The sequence below is a fragment of the Salmo salar genome, chromosome 08 (genome assembly GCF_965601325.2).
Source record: "Salmo salar chromosome 08, fSalSal1, whole genome shotgun sequence".
Lineage (NCBI taxonomy): Eukaryota > Metazoa > Chordata > Actinopteri > Salmoniformes > Salmonidae > Salmo > Salmo salar.
Window position 1 is genome coordinate 38,482,496 of NC_138298.1, and position 26,070 is coordinate 38,508,565.

Genomic DNA, 26,070 nt, shown 5'->3' on the forward strand with positions numbered 1-26,070 from the left:
TCAGGAGCTTCCCCATCTAAACTCCAGAGCATGGTTGCAGGTTAAACTCTGGTTAAGTCTCAAGATCATGCCCTCTGCTGGTCAGCAGGTCAAAGTGAGACAAATTAGCTACTGTGGGTTTAAGTTACCAGGCACAGAAACCGCCAGGTGCCAATGATTCATTGTGTGCAATTATTTTCACGTCCGTCTAATTTAGTCCGGATTCAATACGACCGCGCTGCATACTGTATGTCGACTCAATTGGAAATGACCTTTAAAAATTGTACGTAGCCGACAAAGTGCGATACTAATGGTTTGTTTACATAACAGGTTAGGAGAATGAGGTTAAGGTTAGAAAAAGGGTTAGGCTAAAATGCAACAGTTTTCAATAACTGTTGTCCCCGGTGCCATCTAGCCACTAGCGTAAACAAACCTTCAGTATCATAACACCGGCCTTTAACTACCTTTACATCACTCACACTCCTGCCTCGTCAAATCATTCATTCTACAACACGCTCACTCCTGCCTCGTCAAATCATTCATTCTACCTATACATCACGCTCACTCCTGCCTCTTCAAATCATTCATTCTACCTCTACATCACGCTCACTCCTGCCTCGTCAAATCATTCATTCTACCTATACATCACTCACACTCCTGCCTCGTCAAATCATTCATTCTACAACACGCTCACTCCTGCCTTGTCAAATCATTCATTCTACATCACGCTCACTCCTGCCTCGTCAAATCATTCATTCTACCTTTACATCACGCTCACTCCTGCCTCGTCAAATCATTCATTCTACCTATACATCACTCACACTCCTGCCTCGTCAAATCATTCATTCTACCTATACATCACTCACACTCCTGCCTCGTCAAATCATTCATTCTACAACACGCTCACTCCTGCCTCATCAAATCATTCATTCTACCTATACATCACGCTCACTCCTGCCTCTTCAAATCATTCATTCTACCTCTACATCACGCTCACTCCTGCCTCGTCAAATCATTCATTCTACCTATACAACACTCACACTCCTGCCTCGTCAAATCATTCATTCTACCTATTCAACACGCTCACTCCTGCCTCGTCAAATCATTCATTCTACAACACGCTCACTCCTGCCTCGTCAAATCATTCATTCTACATCACGCTCACTCCTGCCTCGTCAAATCATGCATTCTACCTATACAACACGCTCACTCCTGCCTCGTCAAATCATTCATTCTACCTATACATCACGCTCACTCCTGCCTCCTCAAATCATTCATTCTACCTATACATCACGCTCACTCCTGCCTCGTCAAATCATTCATTCTACCTATACAACACGCTCACTCCTGCCTCCTCAAATCATTCATTCTACCTCTACATCACGCTCACTCCTGCCTCGTCAAATCATTCATTCTACCTATACAACACGCTCACTCCTGCCTCGTCAAATCATTCATTCTACCTATACATCACTCACACTCCTGCCTCGTCAAATCATTCATTCTACCTACACAACACGTTCACTCCTGCCTCGTCAAATCATTCATTCTACATCACGCTCACTCCTGCCTCGTCAAATCATTCATTCTACATCACGCTCACTCCTGCCTCGTCAAATCATGCATTCTACCTATACATCACGCTCACTCCTGCCTCATCAAATCATTCATTCTACCTACACAACACTCTCACTCCTGCCTCGTCAAATCATTCATTCTACCTATACAACACGCTCACTCCTGCCTCGTCAAATCATTCATTCTACCTATACAACACGCTCACTCCTGCCTCGTCAAATCATTCATTCTACCTATACAACACGCTCACTCCTGCCTCGTCAAATCATAACAAACAACGCAGGACATGGAAGTAATTTATTTTTTTCCTTACAGCAGTTAGCAATACTTTTTTTTAAAGCAAGCCCCAAAAATAAATAAAAATATTAAATTAAATAAGACAATCATGTTTTTATTCAACACAGCGACAGTAGCAACTCTGTTTCACATGTTAAGAGGACAGAGAACTCAATTATCTAGTTGCTTCCTCTTCTCGTCTCCTTTCCTCAACTCCTTTACTTAATCTGTACTGATCTGGCAAGACCGGACAAATTAAAGCAATATCAAAATGGCTGATGTCTATTGTGAGTTCGCTTTCACCTTTCAGGTCAGTGCAAATGGAGGATAAAGGAAAGGAAACGAGTATACAAGGAAACGAGGAGAGGAAGCTGTTTTTAGAGTATGGAGACGCGGCCGAGGAGAAGAAGTAGCAGACGACAGCTAACATGCGGAGGGAAAACACTGGGACTATCTCCCAAATGGCACACTATTCCCTTATAGAAGTGCACTACTTTTAACCAGAGCCCTGGTCAAATGTAGTACAGTAAATAGGGTGCCATTTGGGGCACAGCCTGGGACTGGGGATGCATTCATATTCAAAATAATCATCAGGTAGATACAGCAGATTCCAAAACGCTACTGTATTGTAGGCTTGTTTAGAAAAAAAATAGCTCAGTTTGTTTTTGTAATATACAAAGAAAAACGTGTTTTTGTCATTTATTAATAAAAAGAAAACGCAATCAGGTGACAAATGTTTTTTTTTGTTTTGAATTCCCTGACTTATGAGAAAGCACTGGGCAACCACCACAACACAAGTCCAATCAAAATTCTCCTCTGCCCAGCCCGCTTTCCTACCCCCCCCACACACACACACACCTTTACATCCCACAGCTACACCCACACACACACACACACCTTTACATCCCACAGCTACACCCACACACACACCTTTACATCCCACAGCTACACCCACACACACACACACCTTTACATCCCACAGCTACACCCACACATACATCAGTGCATTCATTTGTCATCACTCCATCCATCTCTCCACCCCTCTATCATTTTCCTTTAGGGCTGCGGGGCTCCCATGTGCTCTTGCTGGCGGTAAGGAGGCCTGGGAGGGCCACATAGTCTTTCTGGAAACGGGAGTTGGGCGTTCTCTGTCTCTTCCTCTCTCCCTGGGTCGTGAAGAAGGCATCCTGGAAACGCATGCTGGATGCCGTCGACTGGAGAGAGGAGAGAAGAAGAGAAGAGGGAGGAGAGAAGGAGAGGAGATAAATATACAGGTATTGGAATAGTATATAGATCAGAGTCCATACAGTCAGTCTAGTAGTATATACAGTCAGTCTAGTATAGTATATAGATCAGAGTCCATACAGTCAGTCTAGTATAGTAGTATAGTATATAGATCAGAGTCCATACAGTCAGTCTAGTAGTATAGTATATAGTCAGTCTAGTAGTATAGTATATACAGTCAGTCTAGTATAGTATAGTATATAGATCAGAGTCCATACAGTCAGTCTAGTAGTATAGTATATACAGTCAGTCTAGTATAGTAGATAGATCAGAGTCCATACAGTCAGTCTAGTATAGTAGTATAGTATATCAGTCAGTCTAGTATAGTAGTATAGTATATACAGTCAGTCTAGTATAGTAGTATAGTATATACAGTCAGTCTAGTATAGTATATAGATCAGAGTCCATACAGTCAGTCTAGTATAGTAGTATAGTATACACAGTCTAGTATAGTAGTATAGTATATAGATCAGAGACCATACAGTCAGTCTAGTATAGTAGTATAGTATATAGATCAGAGTCCATACAGTAAGTCTAGTATAGTAGTATAGTATATACAGTCAGTCTAGTATAGTAGTATAGATCAGAGTCCATACAGTCAGTCTAGTATAGTATATACAGTCAGTCTAGTATAGATCAGAGTCCATACAGTCAGTCTAGTATAGTATATACAGTCAGTCTAGTATAGTATATAGATCAGAGTCCATACAGTCAGTCTAGTATAGTAGTATAGTATATACAGTCAGTCTAGTATAGTATATAGATCAGAGTCCATACAGTCAGTCTAGTATAGTAGTATAGTATGTCAGTCTAGTACAGTACATATCTATTTTCTACAACGCTGCCATCATAGAAATATAATGCTGTACCAGTCAAATTGCCAGGGTTAGAGACTCCTAGACAAATCTACAGATGATATTTCCAGGGTTAGAGACTCCTAGACAACTCTATAGATGATATTTCCAGGGTTAGAGACTCCTAGACAACTCTATAGATGATATTTCCAGGGTTAGAGACTCCTAGACAACTCTATAGATGATATTTCCAGGGTTAGAGACTCCTAGACAAATCTACAGATGATATTTCCAGGGTTAGAGACTCCTAGACAACTCTATAGATGATATTTCCAGGGTTAGAGACTCCTAGACAAACCTACAGATGATATTTCCAGGGTTAGAGACTCCTAGACAACTCTATAGATGATATTTCCAGGGTTAGAGACTCCTAGACAAACCTACAGATGATATTTCCAGGGTTAGAGACTCCTAGACAACTCTATAGATGATATTTCCAGGGTTAGAGACTCCTAGACAAATCTACAGATTATATTTCCAGGGTTGAGACTCCTAGACAACTCTATAGATGATATTTCCAGGGTTGAGACTCCTAGACAACTCTATAGATGATATTTCCAGGGTTGAGACTCCTAGACAAACCTACAGATGATATTTCCAGGGTTGAGACTCCTAGACAACTCTATAGATGATATTTCCAGGGTTGAGACTCCTAGACAAATCTACAGATGATATTTCCAGGGTTGAGACTCCTAGACAAATCTACAGATGATATTTCCAGGGTTGAGACTCCTAGACAGCTCTATAGATGATATTCCCAGGGTTAGAGACTCCTAGACAACTCTATAGATTATATTTCCAGGGTTGCCATGGCGTTACGTTATTTACACTATATATACACACAAAAGTATGTGGACACCCCTTCAAATGAGTGGATTTAGCCATTTCTGCCACACTCGTTGTTGACAGGTGTATAAAATCGAGCACACAGCCATGCAATCTCCATAGACAAACATTGGCAGTAGAATGGCCTTACTTGAAGAGCTCAGTGACTTTCAACGTGGCACCATCATAGGATGCCACCTTTCCAACAAGTCAGTTTGTCAAATTCCTGCCCTGCTAGAGCTGCCACGTTCAACTGTAAGTGATGCTATTGTGAAGTGGAAACGTCTAGAAGCAACAACGACTCAGCTGCGAAGCCATAGGCCGGCCACACAAGCTCACAGAGCGGGACCGCCGAGTGCTGAAGCGCGTAAAAATTGTCTGTCCTCAGTTGCAACACTCACTACCGAGTTCCAAATCGGCCCTAGAAGCAACGTCAGCACAAGAACTGTTGGTTATGGGTTTCCATGGCTGAGCAGCCACACACAAGCCTAAGATCACCATGCACACTGCCAAGCTTCGGCTGGAGTGGTGTAAAGCTCGCCGCCATTGGACTCTGGAGAGTGGAATCGCGTTCTCTGGAGTGATGAATCACGCTTCACCATTTGGCAGTCAGACGGACGAATCTGGGTTTGGCGGATACCAGAAGAACACTACCTGCCCCAATGCACTGTAAAGTTTGGTGGAGGAGGAATAATGGTCTGGGGCTGTTTTCATGGTTCAGGTTAGGCCCCTTAGTTCCAGTGAAGGGAAATCTTAACGCTACACCATACAATGACATTCTAGACGATTCTGTGCTTCCAACTTTGTGGCAGCAGTTTGGGGAAGGCCCTTTCCTGTTTCAGCATGACAATGCCCCCGTGCACAAAGTGAGGTCCATACAGAAATGGTTTGTTGAGATCAGTGTGGAAGAACATGACTGGCCTGCAAGGAGCTCTGACCTCAACCCCATCGAATGCCTTTGGGATGAACTGGAACGCCGAATGCAAGCCAGGCCTAATCGCCCAACATCAGTGTCCGACCTCACTAATGCTCTTGTGGCTGAATGGAAGCAAGTCCCCAACATCTAGTGGAAAGCCTTCCAGAAGAGTGGAGGCTGTTATAGCAGCAAAGGGGGGACCAACTCCATATTAATGCCCATGATTTTGGAATGAGATGTTCGATGAGCAGCTGTCCACAGACCTTTGGTAATGTATAATAGCATCATATCACTATAAACAATACAGGACCACACAGGCCAGTAGATGTTTAGCGAGTACAGTACTTACGAGTCGCCCTTTCACCTTTTTGGGAAGATCTTCATCCAGAGTATAGACGTCCTCTCTCTTAGCTACCACCTGGGAACCATCCTCAAACTCCACCTGGGAAACCAGAAACACACAACCTTACTAATTCACATCAATTTATTCTGTGGATATTATATCACTCAGTTATATTCAACTTCTGTCCATCAACGTGATATAGCCCTACACACTCTTCCTCATGGTTGGATGAAATGTTTATTTAATATCTGACCACTACTTAATACTAATGTTAAGTTACTATCAAAGTTATTAAACCTCCTGTCTATTCATCTCCTTATCAAAGTTATTAAACATTATTAAACCTCCTGTCTATTCATCTACTTATCAAAGTTATTAAACATTATTAAACCTCCTGTCTATTCATCTACTTATCAAAGTTATTAAACCTCCTGTCTATTCATCTACTTATCAAAGTTATTAAACATTATTAAACCTCCTGTCTATCCATCTACTTATCAAAGTTATTAAACCTCCTGTCTATCCATCTCCTTATCAAAGTTATTACACCTCCTGTCTATTCATCTCCCTATCAAAGTTATTAAACATTATGAACCTCCTGTCTATTCATCTACTTATCAAAGTTATTAAACATTATTAAACCTCCTGTCTATTCATCTACCTATCAAAGCTATTAAACCTCCTGTCTATTCATCTACTTATCAAAGTTATTAAACCTCCTGTCTATTCATCGACTTATCAAAGTTATTACACCTCCTGTCTATTCATCTCCCTATCAAAGTTATTAAACATTATGAACCTCCTGTCTATTCATCTACTTATCAAAGTTATTAAACATTATTAAACCTCCTGTCTATTCATTTACCTATCAAAGCTATTAAACCTCCTGTCTATTCATCTACTTATCAAAGTTATTAAACATTATTAAACCTCCTGTCTATCCATCTCCTTATCAAAGCTATTAAACCTCCTGTCTATTCATCTACTTATCAAAGTTATTAAACCTCCTGTCTATTCATCTACTTATCAAAGTTATTAAACCTCCTGTCTATTCATCTACTTATCAAAGTTATTAAACCTCCTGTCTATTCATCTACTTATCAAAGTTATTAAACCTCCTGTCTATCCATCTACTTATCAAAGCTATTAAACCTCCTGTCTATTCATCTACCTATCAAAGTTATTAAACCTCCTGTCTATTCATCTACTTATCAAAGTTATTAAACATTATTAAACCTCCTGTCTATTCATCTACCTATCAAAGCTATTAAACCTCCTGTCTATCCATCTACTTATCAAAGTTATTAAACCTCCTGTCTATTCATCTCCTTATCAAAGTTATTAAACCTCCTGTCTATTCATCTACTTATCAAAGTTATTAAACCTCCTGTCTATCCATCTACTTATCAAAGTTATTAAACCTCCTGTCTATTCATCTACTTATCAAAGTTATTAAACATTATTAAACCTCCTGTCTATTCATCTACTTATCAAAGTTATTAAACCTCCTGTCTATTCATCTACTTATCAAAGTTATTAAACCTCCTGTCTATTCATCTACTTATCAAAGTTATTAAACCTGCTGTCTATCCATCTCCTTATCAAAGTTATTAAACATTATTAAACCTCCTGTCTATCCATCTACCTATCAAAGTTATTAAACCTCCTGTCTATTCATCTACTTATCAAAGTTATTAAACCTCCTGTCTATTCATCTACTTATCAAAGTTATTAAACCTCCTGTCTATTCATCTACTTATCAAAGTTATTACACCTCCTGTCTATTCATCTACCTATCAAAGTTATTAAACATTATTAAACCTCCTGTCTATTCATATACTTATCAAAGTTATTAAACATTATTACACCTCCTGTCTATCCATCTCCTTATCAAAGTTATTAAACATTATTAAATCTCCTGTCTATTCATCTACTTATCAAAGTTATTAAACCTCCTGTCTATCCATCTACTTATCAAAGTTATTAAACCTCCTGTCTATCCATCTACTTATCAAAGTTATTAAACCTCCTGTCTATTCATCTACTTATCAAAGTTATTAAACCTCCTGTCTATCCATCTCCTTATCAAAGTTATTACACCTCCTGTCTATCCATCTCCTTATCAAAGTTATTACACCTCCTGTCTATTCATCTACCTATCAAAGTTATTAAACCTCCTGTCTATTCATCTACCTATCAAAGTTATTAAACATTATTACACCTCCTGTCTATTCATCTACTTATCAAAGTTATTAAACATTACACCTGTCTATTCATCTACTTATCAAAGCTATTAAACCTCCTGTCTATCCATCTACTTATCAAAGTTATTAAACTTTATTAAACCTCCTGTCTATTCATCTACCTATCAAAGTTAAACATTATTACACCTCCTGTCTATCCATCTACTTATCAAAGTTATTAAACCTCCTGTCTATTCATCTACTTATCAAAGTTATTAAACCTCCTGTCTATTCATCTACTTATCAAAGTTATTACACCTCCTGTCTATTCATCTACCTATCAAAGTTATTAAACATTATTAAACCTCCTGTCTATTCATCTACTTATCAAAGTTATTAAACATTATTAAACCTCCTGTCTATTCATCTACTTATCAAAGTTATTAAACATTATTACACCTCCTGTCTATCCATCTCCTTATCAAAGTTATTAAACATTATTAAATCTCCTGTCTATTCATCTACTTATCAAAGTTATTACACCTCCTGTCTATTCATCTACCTATCAAAGTTATTAAACATTATTAAACCTCCTGTCTATTCATCTACCTATCAAAGTTAAACATTATTACACCTCCTGTCTATCCATCTACTTATCAAAGTTATTAAACCTCCTGTCTATCCATCTACTTATCAAAGTTATTAAACATTATTAAACCTCCTGTCTATTCATCTACTTATCAAAGTTATTAAACCTCCTGTCTATCCATCTACTTATCAAAGTTATTAAACCTCCTGTCTATTCATCTACTTATCAAAGTTATTAAACCTCCTGTCTATCCATCTCCTTATCAAAGTTATTACACCTCCTGTCTATCCATCTCCTTATCAAAGTTATTAAACCTCCTGTCTATCCATCTCCTTATCAAAGTTATTACACCTCCTGTCTATTCATCTACCTATCAAAGTTATTAAACCTCCTGTCTATTCATCTACCTATCAAAGTTATTAAACATTATTACACCTCCTGTCTATTCATCTACTTATCAAAGTTATTAAACATTATTACACCTGTCTATTCATCTACTTATCAAAGCTATTAAACCTCCTGTCTATCCATCTACTTATCAAAGTTATTAAACTTTATTAAACCTCCTGTCTATTCATCTACCTATCAAAGTTAAACATTATTACACCTCCTGTCTATCCATCTACTTATCAAAGTTATTAAACCTCCTGTCTATTCATCTACTTATCAAAGTTATTAAACCTCCTGTCTATTCATCTACTTATCAAAGTTATTAAACCTCCTGTCTATCCATCTCCTTATCAAAGTTATTACACCTCCTGTCTATGCATCTCCTTATCAAAGTTATTACACCTCCTGTCTATTCATCTACCTATCAAAGTTATTAAACCTCCTGTCTATTCATCTACCTATCAAAGTTATTAAACCTCCTGTCTATTCATCTACTTATCAAAGTTATTAAACATTATTACACCTCCTGTCTATCCATCTACTTATCAAAGTTATTAAACCTCCTGTCTATTCATCTACTTATCAAAGTTATTAAACCTCCTGTCTATCCATCTCCTTATCAAAGTTATTAAACATTATTAAACCTCCTGTCTATTCATCTACTTATCAAAGTTATTAAACATTATTACACCTCCTGTCTATCCATCTACTTATCAAAGTTATTAAACCTCCTGTCTATCCATCTACTTACCAAAGTTATTAAACCTCCTGTCTATCCATCTACTTATCAAAGTTTACACCTCCTGTCTATCCATCTCCTTATCAAAGTTATTACACCTCCTGTCTATTCATCTACCTATCAAAGTTATTAAACATTATTAAACCTCCTGTCTATTCATCTACCTATCAAAGTTATTAAACCTCCTGTCTATCCATCTACTTATCAAAGTTATTAAACATTATTAAACCTCCTGTCTATTCATCTACTTATCAAAGTTATTAAACCTCCTGTCTATCCATCTACTTATCAAAGTTATTAAACCTCCTGTCTATTCATCTACTTATCAAAGTTATTAAACCTCCTGTCTATCCATCTCCTTATCAAAGTTATTACACCTCCTGTCTATCCATCTCCTTATCAAAGTTATTAAACCTCCTGTCTATTCATCTACTTATCAAAGTTATTAAACATTATTACACCTCCTGTCTATCCATCTACCTATCAAAGTTATTACACCTCCTGTCTATTACACCTCCTGTCTATCCATCTACTTATCAAAGTTATTAAACCTCCTGTCTATCCATCTACCTATCAAAGTTATTAAAGTGACCATTTCCACATTATAAAACCTCCCATCTGGTAACACTGAGCAGTACCTGCATCAGAGAGCGGTTTAGGCATACCTTAACCCCACCTCTCTCCACCTTCACCCCACCCCTCTCCACCTTCACCCCACCCCTCTCCACCTTCACCCCACCCCTCTCCACCTTCACCCCACCCCACCCCACCTCAACCCCACCCCACCTCAACCCCACCCCTCTCCACCTCAACCCCACCCCTCTCCACCTCAACCCCACCTCTCTCCACCTCAACCCCACCTCTCTCCACCTCAACCCCACCTCTCTCCACCTCAACCCCACCTCTCTCCACCTCAACCCCACCTCTCTCCACCTCAACCCCACCTCTCTCCACCTCAACCCCACCTCAACCCCACCTCTCTCCACCTCTCCACCTCAACCCCACCTCTCCACCTCAACCCCACCTCTCCACCTCAACCCCACCTCTCCACCTCAACCCCACCTCTCCACCACCTCTCTCCACCTCAACCCCACCCCTCTCCACCTCAACCCCACCCCTCTCCACCTCAACCCCACCCCTCTCCACCTCAACCCCACCCCTCTCCACCTCAACCCCACCCCTCTCCACCTCAACCCCACCCCTCTCCACCTCAACCCCACCCCTCTCCACCTCAACCCCACCCCTCTCCACCTCAACCCCACCTCTCTCCACCTTAACCCCACCTCTCTCCACCTTAACCCCACCTCTCTCCACCTTAACCCCACCTCTCTCCACCTTAACCCCACCTCTCTCCACCTTAACCCCACCTCTCTCCACCTTAACCCCACCTCTCTCCACCTTAACCCCACCTCTCTCCACCTTAACCCCACCTCTCTCCACCTTAACGTGTGGAGCAAGGTTTTTCCCCGTTAACACTTCTCTAAACCGTGGTCCACCTACGGTAACTGTCGTCACAGAGCAGCCCCATGCGTCAGCTGCTGTTGTGCAACATAACACGCGTTCCCACAGAGAGAGAACAAACTCAACTAGAGACTTAAGTGGCTGCTCCGCCATCTTGACTTGGTGAATATTTCATCATGTTTAAATAATGCAGACCATCACCACCTCATTCTCCTCCATCATCTCTCACGCTCTCTCTCTTCATCTCTCTCTCCCTCGCGCCCGCCATCTGTTTTCTCAATCCTCCCCCTCTCTTTGCCAGTCTCTCTCTCTCTCTACATAGAACTTACGGACTGGTTAAAGTCACCGAGTTCAGAGTACTAAAGATGACAAAGTTGAGTGAGTTCAGGACACTGCCCTGTGTCCTGTCTTGGTTCTGGACTATCACCTTTATGTAATGGCTGCAGTGTGTCCTGTCTTGGTTCTGGACTAACACCTTTATGTAATGGCTGCCCTGTGTCCTGTCTTGGTTCTGGACTAACACCTTTATGTAATGGCTGCCCTGTGTCCTGTCTTGGTTCTGGACTAACACCTTTATGTAACGGCTGCCCTGTGTCCTGTCTTGGTTCTGGACTATCACCTTTATGTAACGGCTGCAGTGTGTCCTGTCTTGGTTCTGGACTAACACCTTTATGTAACGGCTGCCCTGTGTCCTGTCTTGGTTCTGGACTAACACCTTTATGTAATGGCTGCCCTGTGTCCTGTCTTGGTTCTGGACTATCACCTTTATGTAACGGCTGCAGTGTGTCCTGTCTTGGTTCTGGACTAACACCTTTATGTAACGGCTGCAGTGTGTCCTGTCTTGGTTCTGGACTAACACCTTTATGTAATGGCTGCAGTGTGCCCTGTCTTGGTTCTGGACTAACACCTTTATGTAATGGCTGCAGTGTGTCCTGTCTTGGTTCTGGACTAACACCTTTATGTAATGGCTGCAGTGTGTCCTGTCTTGGTTCTGGATTATCACCTTTATGTAATGGCTGCAGTGTGTCCTGTCTTGGTTCTGGACTATCACCTTTATGTAATGGCTGCAGTGTGTCCTGTCTTGGTTCTTGGTTCTGGACTAACACCTTTATGTAATGGCTGCAGTGTGTCCTGTCTTGGTTCTGGACTAACACCTTTATGTAATGGCTGCAGTGTGCCCTGTCTTGGTTCTGGACTATCACCTTTATGTAATGGCTGCAGTGTGTCCTGTCTTGGTTCTGGACTATCACCTTTATGTAATGGCTGCAGTGTGTCCTGTCTTGGTTCTTGGTTCTGGACTAACACCTTTATGTAATGGCTGCAGTGTGTCCTGTCTTGGTTCTGGACTAACACCTTTATGTAATGGCTGCAGTGTGCCCTGTCTTGGTTCTGGACTAACACCTTTATGTAACGTCTGCAGTGTGTCCTGTCTTGGTTCTGGACTAACACCTTTATGTAATGGCTGCAGTGTGCCCTGTCTTGGTTCTGGACTATCACCTTTATGTAACGTCTGCAGTGTGTCACAAAAGTCAAAGAAGTGTATGTGTGTCCAGGATGCAGCAATTCGACCATGAAGGCCTGATTCACGCAGTGTCCTCTGAACAGTTGATGTTGAGATGTGTCTGTTACTTGAACTCTGTGAAGCATTTATTTGGGCTGCAATCTGAGGTGCAGTTAACTCTAATGAACTTATCCTCTGCAGCAGAGGTAACAACTGATTGGCTCAAACGCATTAAGAAGGAAAGAAATTCCACAAATTCACTTTTAACAAGGCACACCTCTTAATTGAAATGCATTCCAGGTGACTACCATGAAGCTGGTTGAGAGAATGCCATGAGTGTGCAAAGCTGTCATCAACGCAAAGGGTAACTACTTTGAAGAATCTCAAATATATATGGATTTGTTTAATACATTTTTAGTTACTACATAATTCCATATGTGTTATTTCATAGTTTTGATGTCTTCACTGTTATTCTACAATGTAGAAAATAGTAAAAATAAAGAAAAACCCTTGAATGAGTAGGTGTGTCCAAACTTTTGACTGGTACTGTATGTGTGTGTCTCTGCTGTGTTTGTGTGTGTGTGTGTGTTTACCTGGTACATATACGAGGTGTTTGATCCCTGGTATTTGGCTCCATAGAAGAGTCCATCAGGCCACTTGACCTGGACAGCCTCCCCTACTTCAGGAGGACCCAGACAGGCACAGTCCCTGCTCTGAGAGGACAGGAGAGAGGAGCTCAATGGTGTGTCATGTATATGTATGTCCTCTGGGTGGGGGGGTGTGTGTCCCTCCTCACCACTATGTCCTCTGGGTGTGTGTGTGTGTCCCTCCTCACCACTATGTCCTCTGGGTGGGGGGGTGTGTGTCCCTCCTCACCACTATGTCCTCTGGGTGGGGGGGTGTGTGTCCCTCCTCACCACTATGTCCTCTGGGTGTGTGTGTGTGTGTCCCTCCTCACCACTATGTCCTCTGGGTGGAGTGTGTGTGTGTGTCCCTCCTCACCACTATGTCCTCTGGGTGGAGTGTGTGTGTGTGTCCCTCCTCACCACTATGTCCCCTGGGTGTGTGTGTGTCCCTCCTCACCACTATGTCCTCTGGGTGTGTGTGTGTGTGTGTATCCCTCCTCACCACTATGTCCTCTGGGTGGGGTGTGTGTGTGTGTGTGTGTGTGTGTGTGTGTGTGTGTGTGTGTGTGTGTGTGTGTGTGCGCGTGTGTGTGTATCCCTCCTCACCACTATGTCCTCTGGGTAGGTGTCGTTGCTGAAGGATCCGTCATCAAACATGACCTCATAGAAGGTCTGGGAGGTCACCTGGGTGACCTTTGAACTGTAGTAGCGCAGGTTCTTGTGTTTGGAGATGACGGTCTGACCCAGGACAATGTCCTTCTGAAACGCTAAACGCTGCTGAGAGAGAGAGAGATGGAAGGAGAGAGAGATATCACTGTCTGGCTGAGGATAGGAGACCACAGTGTGTCACTAGTAGAAAGGTATATTTGTAACCAAGCCTCAAAGTTCTACGGTAACCAAGCCTCAAAGTTCTACGGTAACCAAGCCTCAAAGCTCTACAGTAACCAAGCCTCAAAGCTCTACGGTAACCAAGCCTCAAAGTTCTACAGTAACCAAGTCTCAAAGCTCTACGGTAACCAAGCCTCAAAGCTCCACGGTAACCAAGTCTCAAAGCTCTACAGTAACCAAGCCTCAAAGTTCTACAGTAACCAAGCCTCAAAGCTCTACGGTAACCAAGTCTCAAAGCTCTACAGTAACCAAGCCTCAAAGTTCTACAGTAACCAAGACTCAAAGCTCTATGGTAACCAAGCCTCAAAGCTCCACGGTAACCAAGTCTCAAAGCTCTACAGTAACCAAGCCTCAAAGTTCTACAGTAACCAAGCCTCAAAGCTCTACAGTAACCAAGCCTCAAAGTTCTACGGTAACCAAGCCTCAAAGCTCTACAGTAACCAAGCCTCAAAGCTCTACAGTAACCAAGCCTCAAAGTTCTACGGTAACCAAGCCTCAAAGCTCTACAGTAACCAAGCCTCAAAGCTCCACGGTAACCAAGCCTCAAAGCTCCACGGTAACCAAGCCTCAAAGTTCTACGGTAACCAAGCCTCAAAGTTCTACGGTAACCAAGCCTCAAAGCTCTGCAGTAACCAAGCCTCAAAGTTCTACAGTAACCAAGCCTCAAAGTTCTACGGTAACCAAGCCTCAAAGTTCTACGGTAACCAAGCCTCAAAGTTCTACGGTAACCAAGCCTCAAAGCTCTACAGTAACCAAGCCTCAAAGCTCTACGGTAACCAAGCCTCAAAGCTCCACGGTAACCAAGCCTCAAAGCTCTACGGTAACCAAGCCTCAAAGCTCTACGGTAACCAAGCCTCAAAGCTCCACGGTAACCAAGCCTCAAAGTTCTACAGTAACCAAGCCTCAAAGTTCTACAGTAACCAAGCCTCAAAGTTCTACAGTAACCAAGCCTCAAAGTTCTACAGTAACCAAGCCTCAAAGCTCTACGGTAACCAAGTCCTCAAAGTCTCTACACGTAACCAAGTCTCAAAGTTCTACGGTAACCAAGCCTCAAAGCTCCACGGTAACCAAGCCTCAAAGCTCCACGGTAACCAAGCCTCAAAGCTCTACAGTAACCAAGCCTCAAAGTTCTACAGTAACCAAGCCTCAAAGTTCTACAGTAACCAAGCCTCAAAGCTCCACGGTAAACAAGCCTCAAAGTTCCACGGTAAACAAGCCTCAAAGTTCCACGGTAAACAAGCCTCAAAGCTGGCATTGGGAAAAGACAAATAAAGATAGTTTGTTAAGAAAATGGAACTGTTCTGAGGGGTTGAGATGTGTGCTTGTTAGGTCAGCTTATGTGGATGGATGTGTAGTTGTCTTATGTAAGTGCGTGTGTGTCTACTTGGTGTGTGTGTGTGTGTGTGTGTGTGTGTGTGTGTGTGTGTGTGTGTGTGTGTGTGTGTTACCTACTGTGGTGGGAGGGACCGAAGCCGAGCGGCTCTGAGTACTCACAGCAGACGAGCTCCGTGATTGGTGCCTGTGGCAGGTGATTGACACCACGTAGGGCCAATCGTCCGGCTCCATGGTGACCCCGGCGGCGTGGGCACAGGTAACGTGGAAGGAGGTGGGACATCGACCGCACGAACACTGGATACATGCCCCTCCCCCACCCTGGCCACGCCTCACACACCGCTTACGGCAATAGATACACTTCTACACACAGAGAGAGAGAGAGAGAGAGAAAATCAACTCCACTGACTAAATCAATAGATTCTCTCTCTGTGTGTAGAAGTGTGAGAGAGAGAGAGAGAGAAAATCAACTCCACTGATTAAAATCAACTCTTCTACAGAAAAAATGAAATAAAATGTATGAAATGTATGCATTCTCTACTGTAAGTCGCTCTGGATAAGAGCGTCTGCTAAATGACTAAAATGTAAATGTAAAATGTAATCAACTCCACTGACTAAAATCAACTCTTCTACAGAGAATCAAACAGAGAATCAACTCTTCTACAGAGAATCAACTCTTCTACAGAGAATCAACATCAACTCTTCTACAGAGAATCAACTTCAACTCTTCTACAGAGAATCAACTTCAACTCTTCTACAGAGAATCAACTCTTCTACAGAGAATCAAACAGAGAATCAACTCTTCTACAGAGAATCAAACAGAGAATCAACTCTTCTACAGAGAATCAACATCAACTCTTCTACAGAGAATCAACATCAACTCTTCTACAGAGAATCAACATCAACCCTTCTACAGAGAATCAACTTCAACTCTTCTACAGAGAATCAACTCTTCTACAGAGAATCAAACAGAGAATCAACTCTTCTACAGAGAATCAACTCTTCTACAGAGAATCAACATCAACTCTTCTACAGAGAATCAACATCAACTCTTCTACAGAGAATCAACATCAACTCTTCTACAGAGAATCAACATCAACTCTTCTACAGAGAATCAACTCTTCTACAGAGAATCAACTCTTCTACAGAGAATCAACTCTTCTACAGAGAATCAAACAGAGAATCAACTCTCTTACAGAGAATCAACTCTTCTACAGAGAATCAAACAGAGAATCAACTCTTCTACAGAGAATCAACTCTTCTACAGAGAATCAAACAGAGAATCCACTCTTCTACAGAGAATCAACTCTTCTACAGAGAATCAAACAGAGAATCCACTCTTCTACAGAGAATCAACTCTTCTACAGAGAATCAACTCGAATCAACTCTTCTACAGAGAATCAACTCTTCTACAGAAACTCTTCTACAGAGAATCAACTCTTCTACAGAGAATCAACTCCACTGAATTCACTAAGCTAATGCATATGGAAATGAAACGTTTATATGAACTAAACATCTCTATACAACAGGAGATATGACCAGATTTAACCCTATAGTTAGACTGTAAGCATCCATCTTAACCATATAGTTCAATCTGTTGATTGTCATGCTTCCAGTCTGACTCAACACAATGTCACTGAAAAATCAACTCAACTGATATACAGTCACTGAAGCTCATTTAAGTAACACGTATATGTCAATTCAAATGTTCATATGATGTATATACACCTGGCTAGTGTCTCTACACAGCTGGAGATCAACACATTCCACTACAGATTTAAACCCATCATTAGCTTCCAGTAAGCATGACAGTATTACAGATTTAAACCCATCATTAGCTTCCAGTAAGCATGACAGTACTACAGATTTAAACCCATCATTAACTTCCAGTAAGCATGACAGTATTACAGATTTAAACCCATCATTAGCTTCCAGTAAGCATGACAGTACTACAGATTTAACCCCATCATTAACTTCCAGTAAGCATGACAGTATTACAGATTTAAACCCATCAACAGCTTCCAGTAAGCATGACAGTACTACAGATTTAACCCCATCATTAACTTCCAGTAAGCATGACAGTATTACAGATTTAAACCCATCATTAGCTTCCAGTAAGCATGACAGTACTACAGATTTAACCCCATCATTAGCTTCCAGTAAACATGACAGTATTACAGATTTAAACCCATCATTAGCTTCCAGTAAGCATGACAGTACTACAGATTTAAACCCATCATTAACTTCCAGTAAGCATGACAGTATTACAGATTTAAACCCATCATTAGCTTCCAGTAAGCATGACAGTACTACAGATTTAACCCCATCATTAACTTCCAGTAAGCATGACAGTATTACAGATTTAAACCCATCAACAGCTTCCAGTAAGCATGACAGTACTACAGATTTAACCCCATCATTAACTTCCAGTAAGCATGACAGTATTACAGATTTAAACCCATCATTAGCTTCCAGTAAGCATGACAGTACTACAGATTTAACCCCATCATTAGCTTCCAGTAAACATGACAGTATTACAGATTTAAACCCATCATTAGCTTCCAGTAAGCATGACAGTATTACAGATTTAACCCCATCATTAGCTTCCAGTAAACATGACAGTATTACAGATTTAAACCCATCATTAGCTTCCAGTAAGCATGACAGTACTACAGATTTAAACCCATCATTAGCTTCCAGTAAGCATGACAGTACTACAGATTTAACCCCATCATTAGCTTCCAGTAAACATGACAGTACTACAGATTTAAACCCATCATTAGCTTCCAGTAAGCATGACAGTATTACAGATTTAAACCCATCATTAGCTTCCAGTAAACATGACAGTACTACAGATTTAACCCTATAAATCATCAGCTTGAATAGCAGCAGTGCTTATTGCATCACATCACTACTGATGAAAATTCTGCAGGTAGCCTAGTGGTTAGAGGAGGCAGCTAGCCTAGTGGTTAGAGGAGGCAGGTAGCCTAGTGGTTAGAGGAGGCAGCTAGCCTAGTGGTTAGAGGAGGCAGGTAGCCTAGGGGTTAGAGGAGGCAGCTAGCCTAGTGGTTAGAGTAGGCAGCTAGCCTAGTGGTTAGAGGAGGCAGCTAGCCTAGTGGTTAGAGGAAGCAGGTAGCCTAGTGGTTAGAGGAGGCAGGTAGCCTAGTGGTTAGAGGAGGTAGGTAGCCTAGTGGTTAGAGGAGCGGCAGCTAGCCTAGTGGTTAGAGGAGCGGCAGCTAGCCTAGTGGTTAGAGGAGCGGCAGCTAGCCTAGTGGTTAGAGGAGCAGCAGCTAGCCTAGTGGTTAGAGGAGCGGCAGCTAGCCTAGTGCTAAGAGGAGCGGCAGCTAGCCTAGTGGTTAGAGGAGCGGCAGCTAGCCTAGTGGTTAGAGGAGGCAGCTAGCCTAGTGGTTAGAGGAGGCAGCTAGCCTAGTGGTTAGAGGAGGCAGCTAGCCTAGTGGTTAGAGGAGGCAGCAGCTAGCCTAGTGGTTAGAGGAGCGGCAGCTAGCCTAGTGCTAAGAGGAGGCAGCTAGCCTAGTGGTTAGAGGAGGCAGCTAGCCTAGTGGTTAGAGGAGGCAGCTAGCCTAGTGGTTAGAGGAGGCAGCTAGCCTAGTGGTTAGAGGAGGCAGCTAGCCTAGTGGTTAGAGGAGGCAGCTAGCCTAGTGGTTAGAGGAGGCAGCTAGCCTAGTGGTTAGAGGAGGCAGCTAGCCTAGTGGTTAGAGGAGGCAGCTAGCCTAGTGGTTAGAGGAGGCAGCTAGCCTAGTGGTTAGAGGAGGCAGCTAGCCTAGTGGTTAGAGGAGGCAGCTAGCCTAGAGGTTAGAGGAGGCAGCTAGCCTGGTGGTTAGAGGAGGCAGCTAGCCTGGTGGTTAGAGGAGGCAGCTAGCCTGGTGGTTAGAGGAGGCAGCTAGCCTGGTGGTTAGAGGAGGCAGCTAGCCTGGTGGTTAGAGGAGGCAGCTAGCCTAGTGGTTAGAGTGTTGGGCCAGTAACCGGAAAGGTTGCTGGATCGAATCCCCGAGCTGACAAGGTAAAAATCTGTCGTTCTGCCCCTGAACAAGGCAGTGTTCACTGTTCCCCGGGGCGCCGATGACGTGGATGTCGATTATGGCAGCCCCCCATCACCTCTCTGATTCAGAGGGGTTGGGTTAAATGCGGAAGACGAACCACCACTCCAAAAACAAAATCATTTTCTGGATGGTAAAACATTTTCAGTGTAAATGTAAACGACTTAATCCCTGATCTAAAGTACGACCAAAATATACTGGATGGGGCCGTTAGATACCGGATGGGGCCGTTAGATACCGGATGGGGCCGTTAGATACCGGATGGGGCCGTTAGATACCGGATGGGGCCGTTAGATACCGGATGGGGCCGTTAGATACCGGATGGGGCCGTTAGATACCGGATGGGGCCGTTAGATACCGGATGGGGCCGTTAGATACCGTTAGACACTGGGGCCGTTAGATACCGGGGCCGTTAGATACCGGGGCCGTTAGATACCGGGGCCGTTAGATACCGGGGCCGTTAGACACTCTATTAGAACTAACAACCACCATAATAAAACCAGACAGTCAGGAGAATCTAACATTCCCACAATGTCATGGCATGGGGCCCACCCTTCATTCCCACAATGTCATGGCATGGGGCCCACCCTTCATTCCCACAATGTCATGGCATGGGGCCCACCCTTCATTCCCACAATGTCATGGCATGGGGCCCACCCTTCATTCCCACAATGTCATGGCATGGGGCCCACCCTTCATTCCCACAATGTCATGGCATGGGGCCCACCCTTCATTCCCACAATGTCATGGCATGGGGCCCACCCTTCATTCTGTTATGTTTGAGTAACTCATAACATCAATTATGGCTAAATGAGTCAAATTGCAGGAAATTGGCATTGAAACAGCAACAAGACATCGTCTGCCAAGAGGAAGGCCTCTAAAATGTTCAGCTGGAGAACACGCCAATGGCCACTACCACCCAGGAGGAAGTAGAGATTATTTAGGACGTGTGTAACCCACTTTCTCCTCTCCTCTCCTCTCCTCTCCTCTCCTCTCCTCTCCTCTCCTCTCCTCTCCTCTCCTCTCCTCTCCTCTCCTCTCCTCTCCTCTCCTCACCGGCTGTGTTGTCCTGATACATGTCCTGAGTGTATTTGGGCCCCGCCTGCAGGCTGTGTGGAGCCATGCCTAAAGAACATCCACACAGTAAATTATACATGTGTTGCTGCACTGCTGTGAGGACAACGGGTTTATCTGTGTGTGTGTGTGTGTGTGGTGTGTGTGTGTGTGTGTGTGTGTGTGTGTGTGTGTGTGTGTGTGTGTGTCTAAATTATGAATGTGTAGGGTTGCGGTGGGGGGGGGGGGGGGGGGGGTCCAATGCCAGCAAACTGAAAGAAAGAATGAACGAACGACTGCAGGGAGAGAGGTGTGTCAGCGCCACCCTCAGTCTCTCCATACTCATCACTGAAATCACTCACACACACAGTCCTCAATCACTCACAGACACAGACACATGCACACCCATTCTCTCACACACACACCTTAATCACTCACAGACACAGACATGCACACCCATTCTCTCACACACACACAGTCCTCAATCACTCACAGACACAGACACACCCATTCTCTCTCACACACACACACCTCAATCACTCACAGACACACACATGCACACCCATTCTCTCTCTCACACACACACACACAGTCCTCAATCACTCACAGACGCAGACACATGCACACCCATTCTCTCTCTCTCTCTCACACACACACGTCCTCAATCACTCACAGACGCAGACACATGCACACCCATTCTCTCTCTCACATGAGCTCATTATCCACTGTTGATTGGGGCACATTGTTTAATTACCACTGAACACTGTTAATTAGAACTATTCTACTAGGACCTGGGAATTCCTCTGTGTATGTGATGGTGTGTGTGTGTTCTCACCAGTTTGTATCTCTGCATGGGTATCCTGCTGGTATCAATGGGACTCCTCCTGACTTCATCCCTGAACCAGACCTCTGATAGAGCTACTGCACACATCACGTGGGCCCACCTACACACACAAACACACACTTTAATTATTTTATCCCAAAATCACATTACAGTCAAGAAGGATTGAAACTTCAAAAAGGCACAGATAGGAAGAAAAAAATAGCACAAGTGCCTAAAAAAAGACAGTCAGACCTTTACCGTATTAACCACACAGGGACAGTCTGACCTTTACCGTATTAACCACACAGGGACAGTCTGACCTTTACCGTATTAACCACACAGGGACAGTCAGACCTTTACCGTATTAACCACACAGGGACAGTCAGACCTTTACCGTATTAACCACACAGGGACAGTCAGACCTTTACCGTATTAACCACACAGGGACAGTCAGACCTTTACCGTAGTAACCACACAGGGACAGTCAGACCTTTACCGTATTAACCGACACAGGGACAGTCAGACCTTTAGCCGTATTGAACCACACAGGGACAGTCAGACCTTACCGTATTAACCACACAGGGACAGTCAGACCTTTACCGTATTAACCACACAGGGACAGTCAGACCTTTACCGTATTAACCACACAGACAGTCAGACCTTTACCATATTAACCACACAGGCATCAGAATCTAACGGGCCATCCATAATAACTAACGGGCCATCCATAATAACTAAACGGGCCATCCATAATAACTAATCGGGCCATCCATAATAACTAACGGGCCATTCATAATAACTAACGGGCCATCCGTAATAACTAACGGGCCATCCATAATAACTAACGGGCCATTCATAATAACTAACGGGCCATCCATAATAACTAACGGGCCATCCGTAATAACTAACGGGCCATCCATAATAACTAGCGGGCCATTCCATAATAACTAACGGGCCATTCATAATAACTAGCGGGCCATCCATAATAACTAAACGGGCCATTCATAATAACTAACGGGCCATCCATAATAACTAGACGGGCCATCCATAATAACTAAACGGGCCATTCATAATAACTAGCGGGCCATTCATAATAACTAGCGGGCCATCCATAATAACTAAACGGGCCAGTCATAATAACTAGCGGGCCGTCCATAATAACTAACGGGCCATCCATAATAACTAACGGGCCATTCATAATAACTAACGGGCCATCCATAATAACTAACGGGCCATCCATAATAACTAATGGGCCATTCATAATAACTAACGGGCCATCCATAATAACTAACGGGCCATTCATAATAACTAACGGGCCATTCATAATAACTAGCGGGCCATCCATAATAACTAACGGGCCATTCATAATAACTAACGGGCCATCCATAATAACTAACGGGCCATTCATAATAACTAACGGGCCATCCATAATAACTAGCGGGCCATCCATAATAACTAACGGGCCATTCATAATAACTAACGGGCCATTCATAATAACTAACGGGCCATTCATAATAACTAACGGGCCATCCATAATAACTAACGGGCCATTCATAATAACTAACGGGCCATCCATAATAACTAACGGGCCATCCATAATAACTAATGGGTCATTAATAAATTGTCCTTACTTGTCATCTGTAGTTTTCTTCAGAGCTCCTCCTCTCAGATTACACAGACAACACTCCTGAGAAAGAGAGAGAAAGAAGAGGGACATCACATCCAGCAACCATTTCAATCATGAATAAATGTTCATAGACTTATCAAATGAACAACATCTTTAAAGTGATGTCATACAGAAGCAACACATCTGATTGGCTACTTACAGCCGTCAAGGTTCCGTCCGCACAGCGATCACACGACCAGTCCTCGCTGACATCATCAGCGGCAACGCCATAGCAACCTAGCGGTGACGATACAGGAAAAAGCATGAAAACACAGACCGCAACCACACAATATCCCATCACAACAGATCCTATCTCCTCTAACACAGTCTACATGGGGAAGACCACATGGTCAGTCAGGGGACATAATAACAGCTAAAAAAAGAATGTTCCATATTAACAGACTGCCAGAGAGAGAACGTTCCATATCCACTACAATACAGACTGCCAGAAAGAGAACATTCCATATCCACTACAATACAGACTGCCAGAGAGAGAGAACATTCCATATCCACTACAATACAGACTGCCAGAAAGAGAACATTCCATATCCACTACAATACAGACTGCCAGAGAGAGAGAACATTCCATATCCACTACAATACAGACTGCCAGAAAGAGAACATTCCATATCCACTACAATACAGACTGCCAGAGAGAGAACGTTCCATATCCACTACAATACAGACTGCCAGAAAGAGAACGTTCCATATCCACTACTAGACAGACTGCCAGAAAGAGAACGTTCCATATCCACTACAATACAGACTGCCAGAAAGAGAACGTTCCATATCCACTACTAAACAGACTGCCAGAAAGAGAACATTCCATATCCACTACAATACAGACTGCCAGAAAGAGAACGTTCCATATCCACTACTAAACAGACTGCCAGAAAGAGAACGTTCCATATCCACTACAATACAGACTGCCAGAAAGAGAACGTACCATATCCACTACTAGACAGACTGCCAGAAAGAGAACGTTCCATATCCACTACAATACAGACTGCCAGAAAGAGAACATTCCATATTCACTACAATACAGACTGCCAGAAAGAGAACGTTCCATATCCACTACTAGACAGACTGCCAGAAAGAGAACATTCCATATCCACTACTAGACAGACTGCCAGAGAGAGAACGTTCCATATCCACTACAATACAGACTGCCAGAAAGAGAACGTTCCATATCCACTACAAGACAGACTGCCAGAAAGAGAACATTCCATATCCACTACTAAACAGACTGCCAGAAAGAGAACGTTCCATATCCACTACAATACAGACTGCCAGAAAGAGAACGTTCCATATCCACTACTAAACAGACTGCCAGAAAGAGAACGTTCCATATCCACTACTAAACAGACTGCCAGAAAGAGAACGTTCCATATCCACTACTAAACAGACTGCCAGAAAGAGAACATTCCATATCCACTACTAAACAGACTGCCAGAAAGAGAACGTTCCATATCCACTACTAATACAGACTGCCAGAAAGAGAACGTTCCATATCCACTACTAAACAGACTGCCAGAAAGAGAACATTCCATATCCACTACAATACAGACTGCCAGAAAGAGAACATTCCATATCCACTACAATACAGACTGCCAGAGAGAGAGAACATTCCATATCCACTACAATACAGACTGCCAGAAAGAGAACATTCCATATCCACTACAATACAGACTGCCAGAAAGAGAACGTTCCATATCCACTACAATACAGACTGCCAGAAAGAGAACGTTCCATATCCACTACTAGACAGACTGCCAGAAAGAGAACGTTCCATATCCACTACAATACAGACTGCCAGAAAGAGAACATTCCATATCCACTACTAAACAGACTGCCAGAAAGAGAACGTTCCATATCCACTACTAGACAGACTGCCAGAAAGAGAACGTTCCATATCCACTACTAAACAGACTGCCAGAAAGAGAACGTTCCATATCCACTACAATACAGACTGCCAGAAAGAGAACGTTCCATATCCACTACTAGACAGACTGCCAGAAAGAGAACATTCCATATCCACTACTAGACAGACTGCCAGAAAGAGAACGTTCCATATCCACTACAATACAGACTGCCAGAAAGAGAACGTTCCATATCCACTACTAGACAGACTGCCAGAAAGAGAACATTCCATATCCACTACTAGACAGACTGCCAGAAAGAGAACGTTCCATATCCACTACAATACAGACTGCCAGAGAGAGAACATTCCATATCCACTACTAGACAGACTGCCAGAAAGAGAACGTTCCATATCCACTACAACAGACTGCCAGAAAGAGAACGTTCCATATCCACTACAATACAGACTGCCAGAAAGAGAACGTTCCATATCCACTACTAAACAGACTGCCAGAAAGAGAACGTTCCATATCCACTACAATACAGACTGCCAGAAAGAGAACGTTCCATATCCACTACTAGACAGACTGCCAGAAAGAGAACATTCCATATCCACTACTAGACAGACTGCCAGAAAGAGAACGTTCCATATTCACTACAATACAGACTGCCAGAAAGAGAACGTTCCATATCCACTACAATACAGACTGCCAGAAAGAGAACATTCCATATCCACTACTAGACAGACTGCCAGAAAGAGAACGTTCCATATCCACTACAATACAGACTGCCAGAGAGAGAACATTCCATATCCACTACTAGACAGACTGCCAGAAAGAGAACGTT

At 42.9% G+C, this 26,070-nt stretch overlaps 1 protein-coding gene across 11 annotated transcripts in view; it reads right to left on the minus strand.

Annotated features, from left to right (window-relative positions):
- Nucleotides 1-1,840: 1,840 nt before the first annotated feature.
- Nucleotides 1,841-26,070, minus strand: part of kdm4c (lysine (K)-specific demethylase 4C) — a 51,708-nt gene continuing 27,478 nt past the window's right edge. For 5 of the 11 annotated variants that reach the window (XM_082978645.1, XM_082978646.1, XM_082978642.1 and 2 more), the window contains 9 exons: nt 23,525-23,601; nt 23,330-23,385; nt 21,711-21,819; nt 20,879-20,947; nt 15,927-16,127; nt 14,151-14,321; nt 13,512-13,631; nt 6,062-6,154; nt 1,841-3,047 (listed from right to left, as the gene is read on the minus strand). In XM_082978645.1, the coding sequence (XP_082834771.1) occupies nt 2,880-3,047; nt 6,062-6,154; nt 13,512-13,631; nt 14,151-14,321; nt 15,927-16,127; nt 20,879-20,947; nt 21,711-21,819; nt 23,330-23,385; nt 23,525-23,601 (1,064 nt within the window). In that variant the 3' untranslated portion in view covers nt 1,841-2,879. The remainder of the gene's footprint in view (nt 3,048-6,061; nt 6,155-13,511; nt 13,632-14,150; nt 14,322-15,926; nt 16,128-20,878; nt 20,948-21,710; nt 21,820-23,329; nt 23,386-23,524; nt 23,602-26,070) is intronic. The other 6 variants (XM_082978651.1, XM_082978648.1, XR_014393118.1 and 3 more) reach the window with 5 other exon arrangements.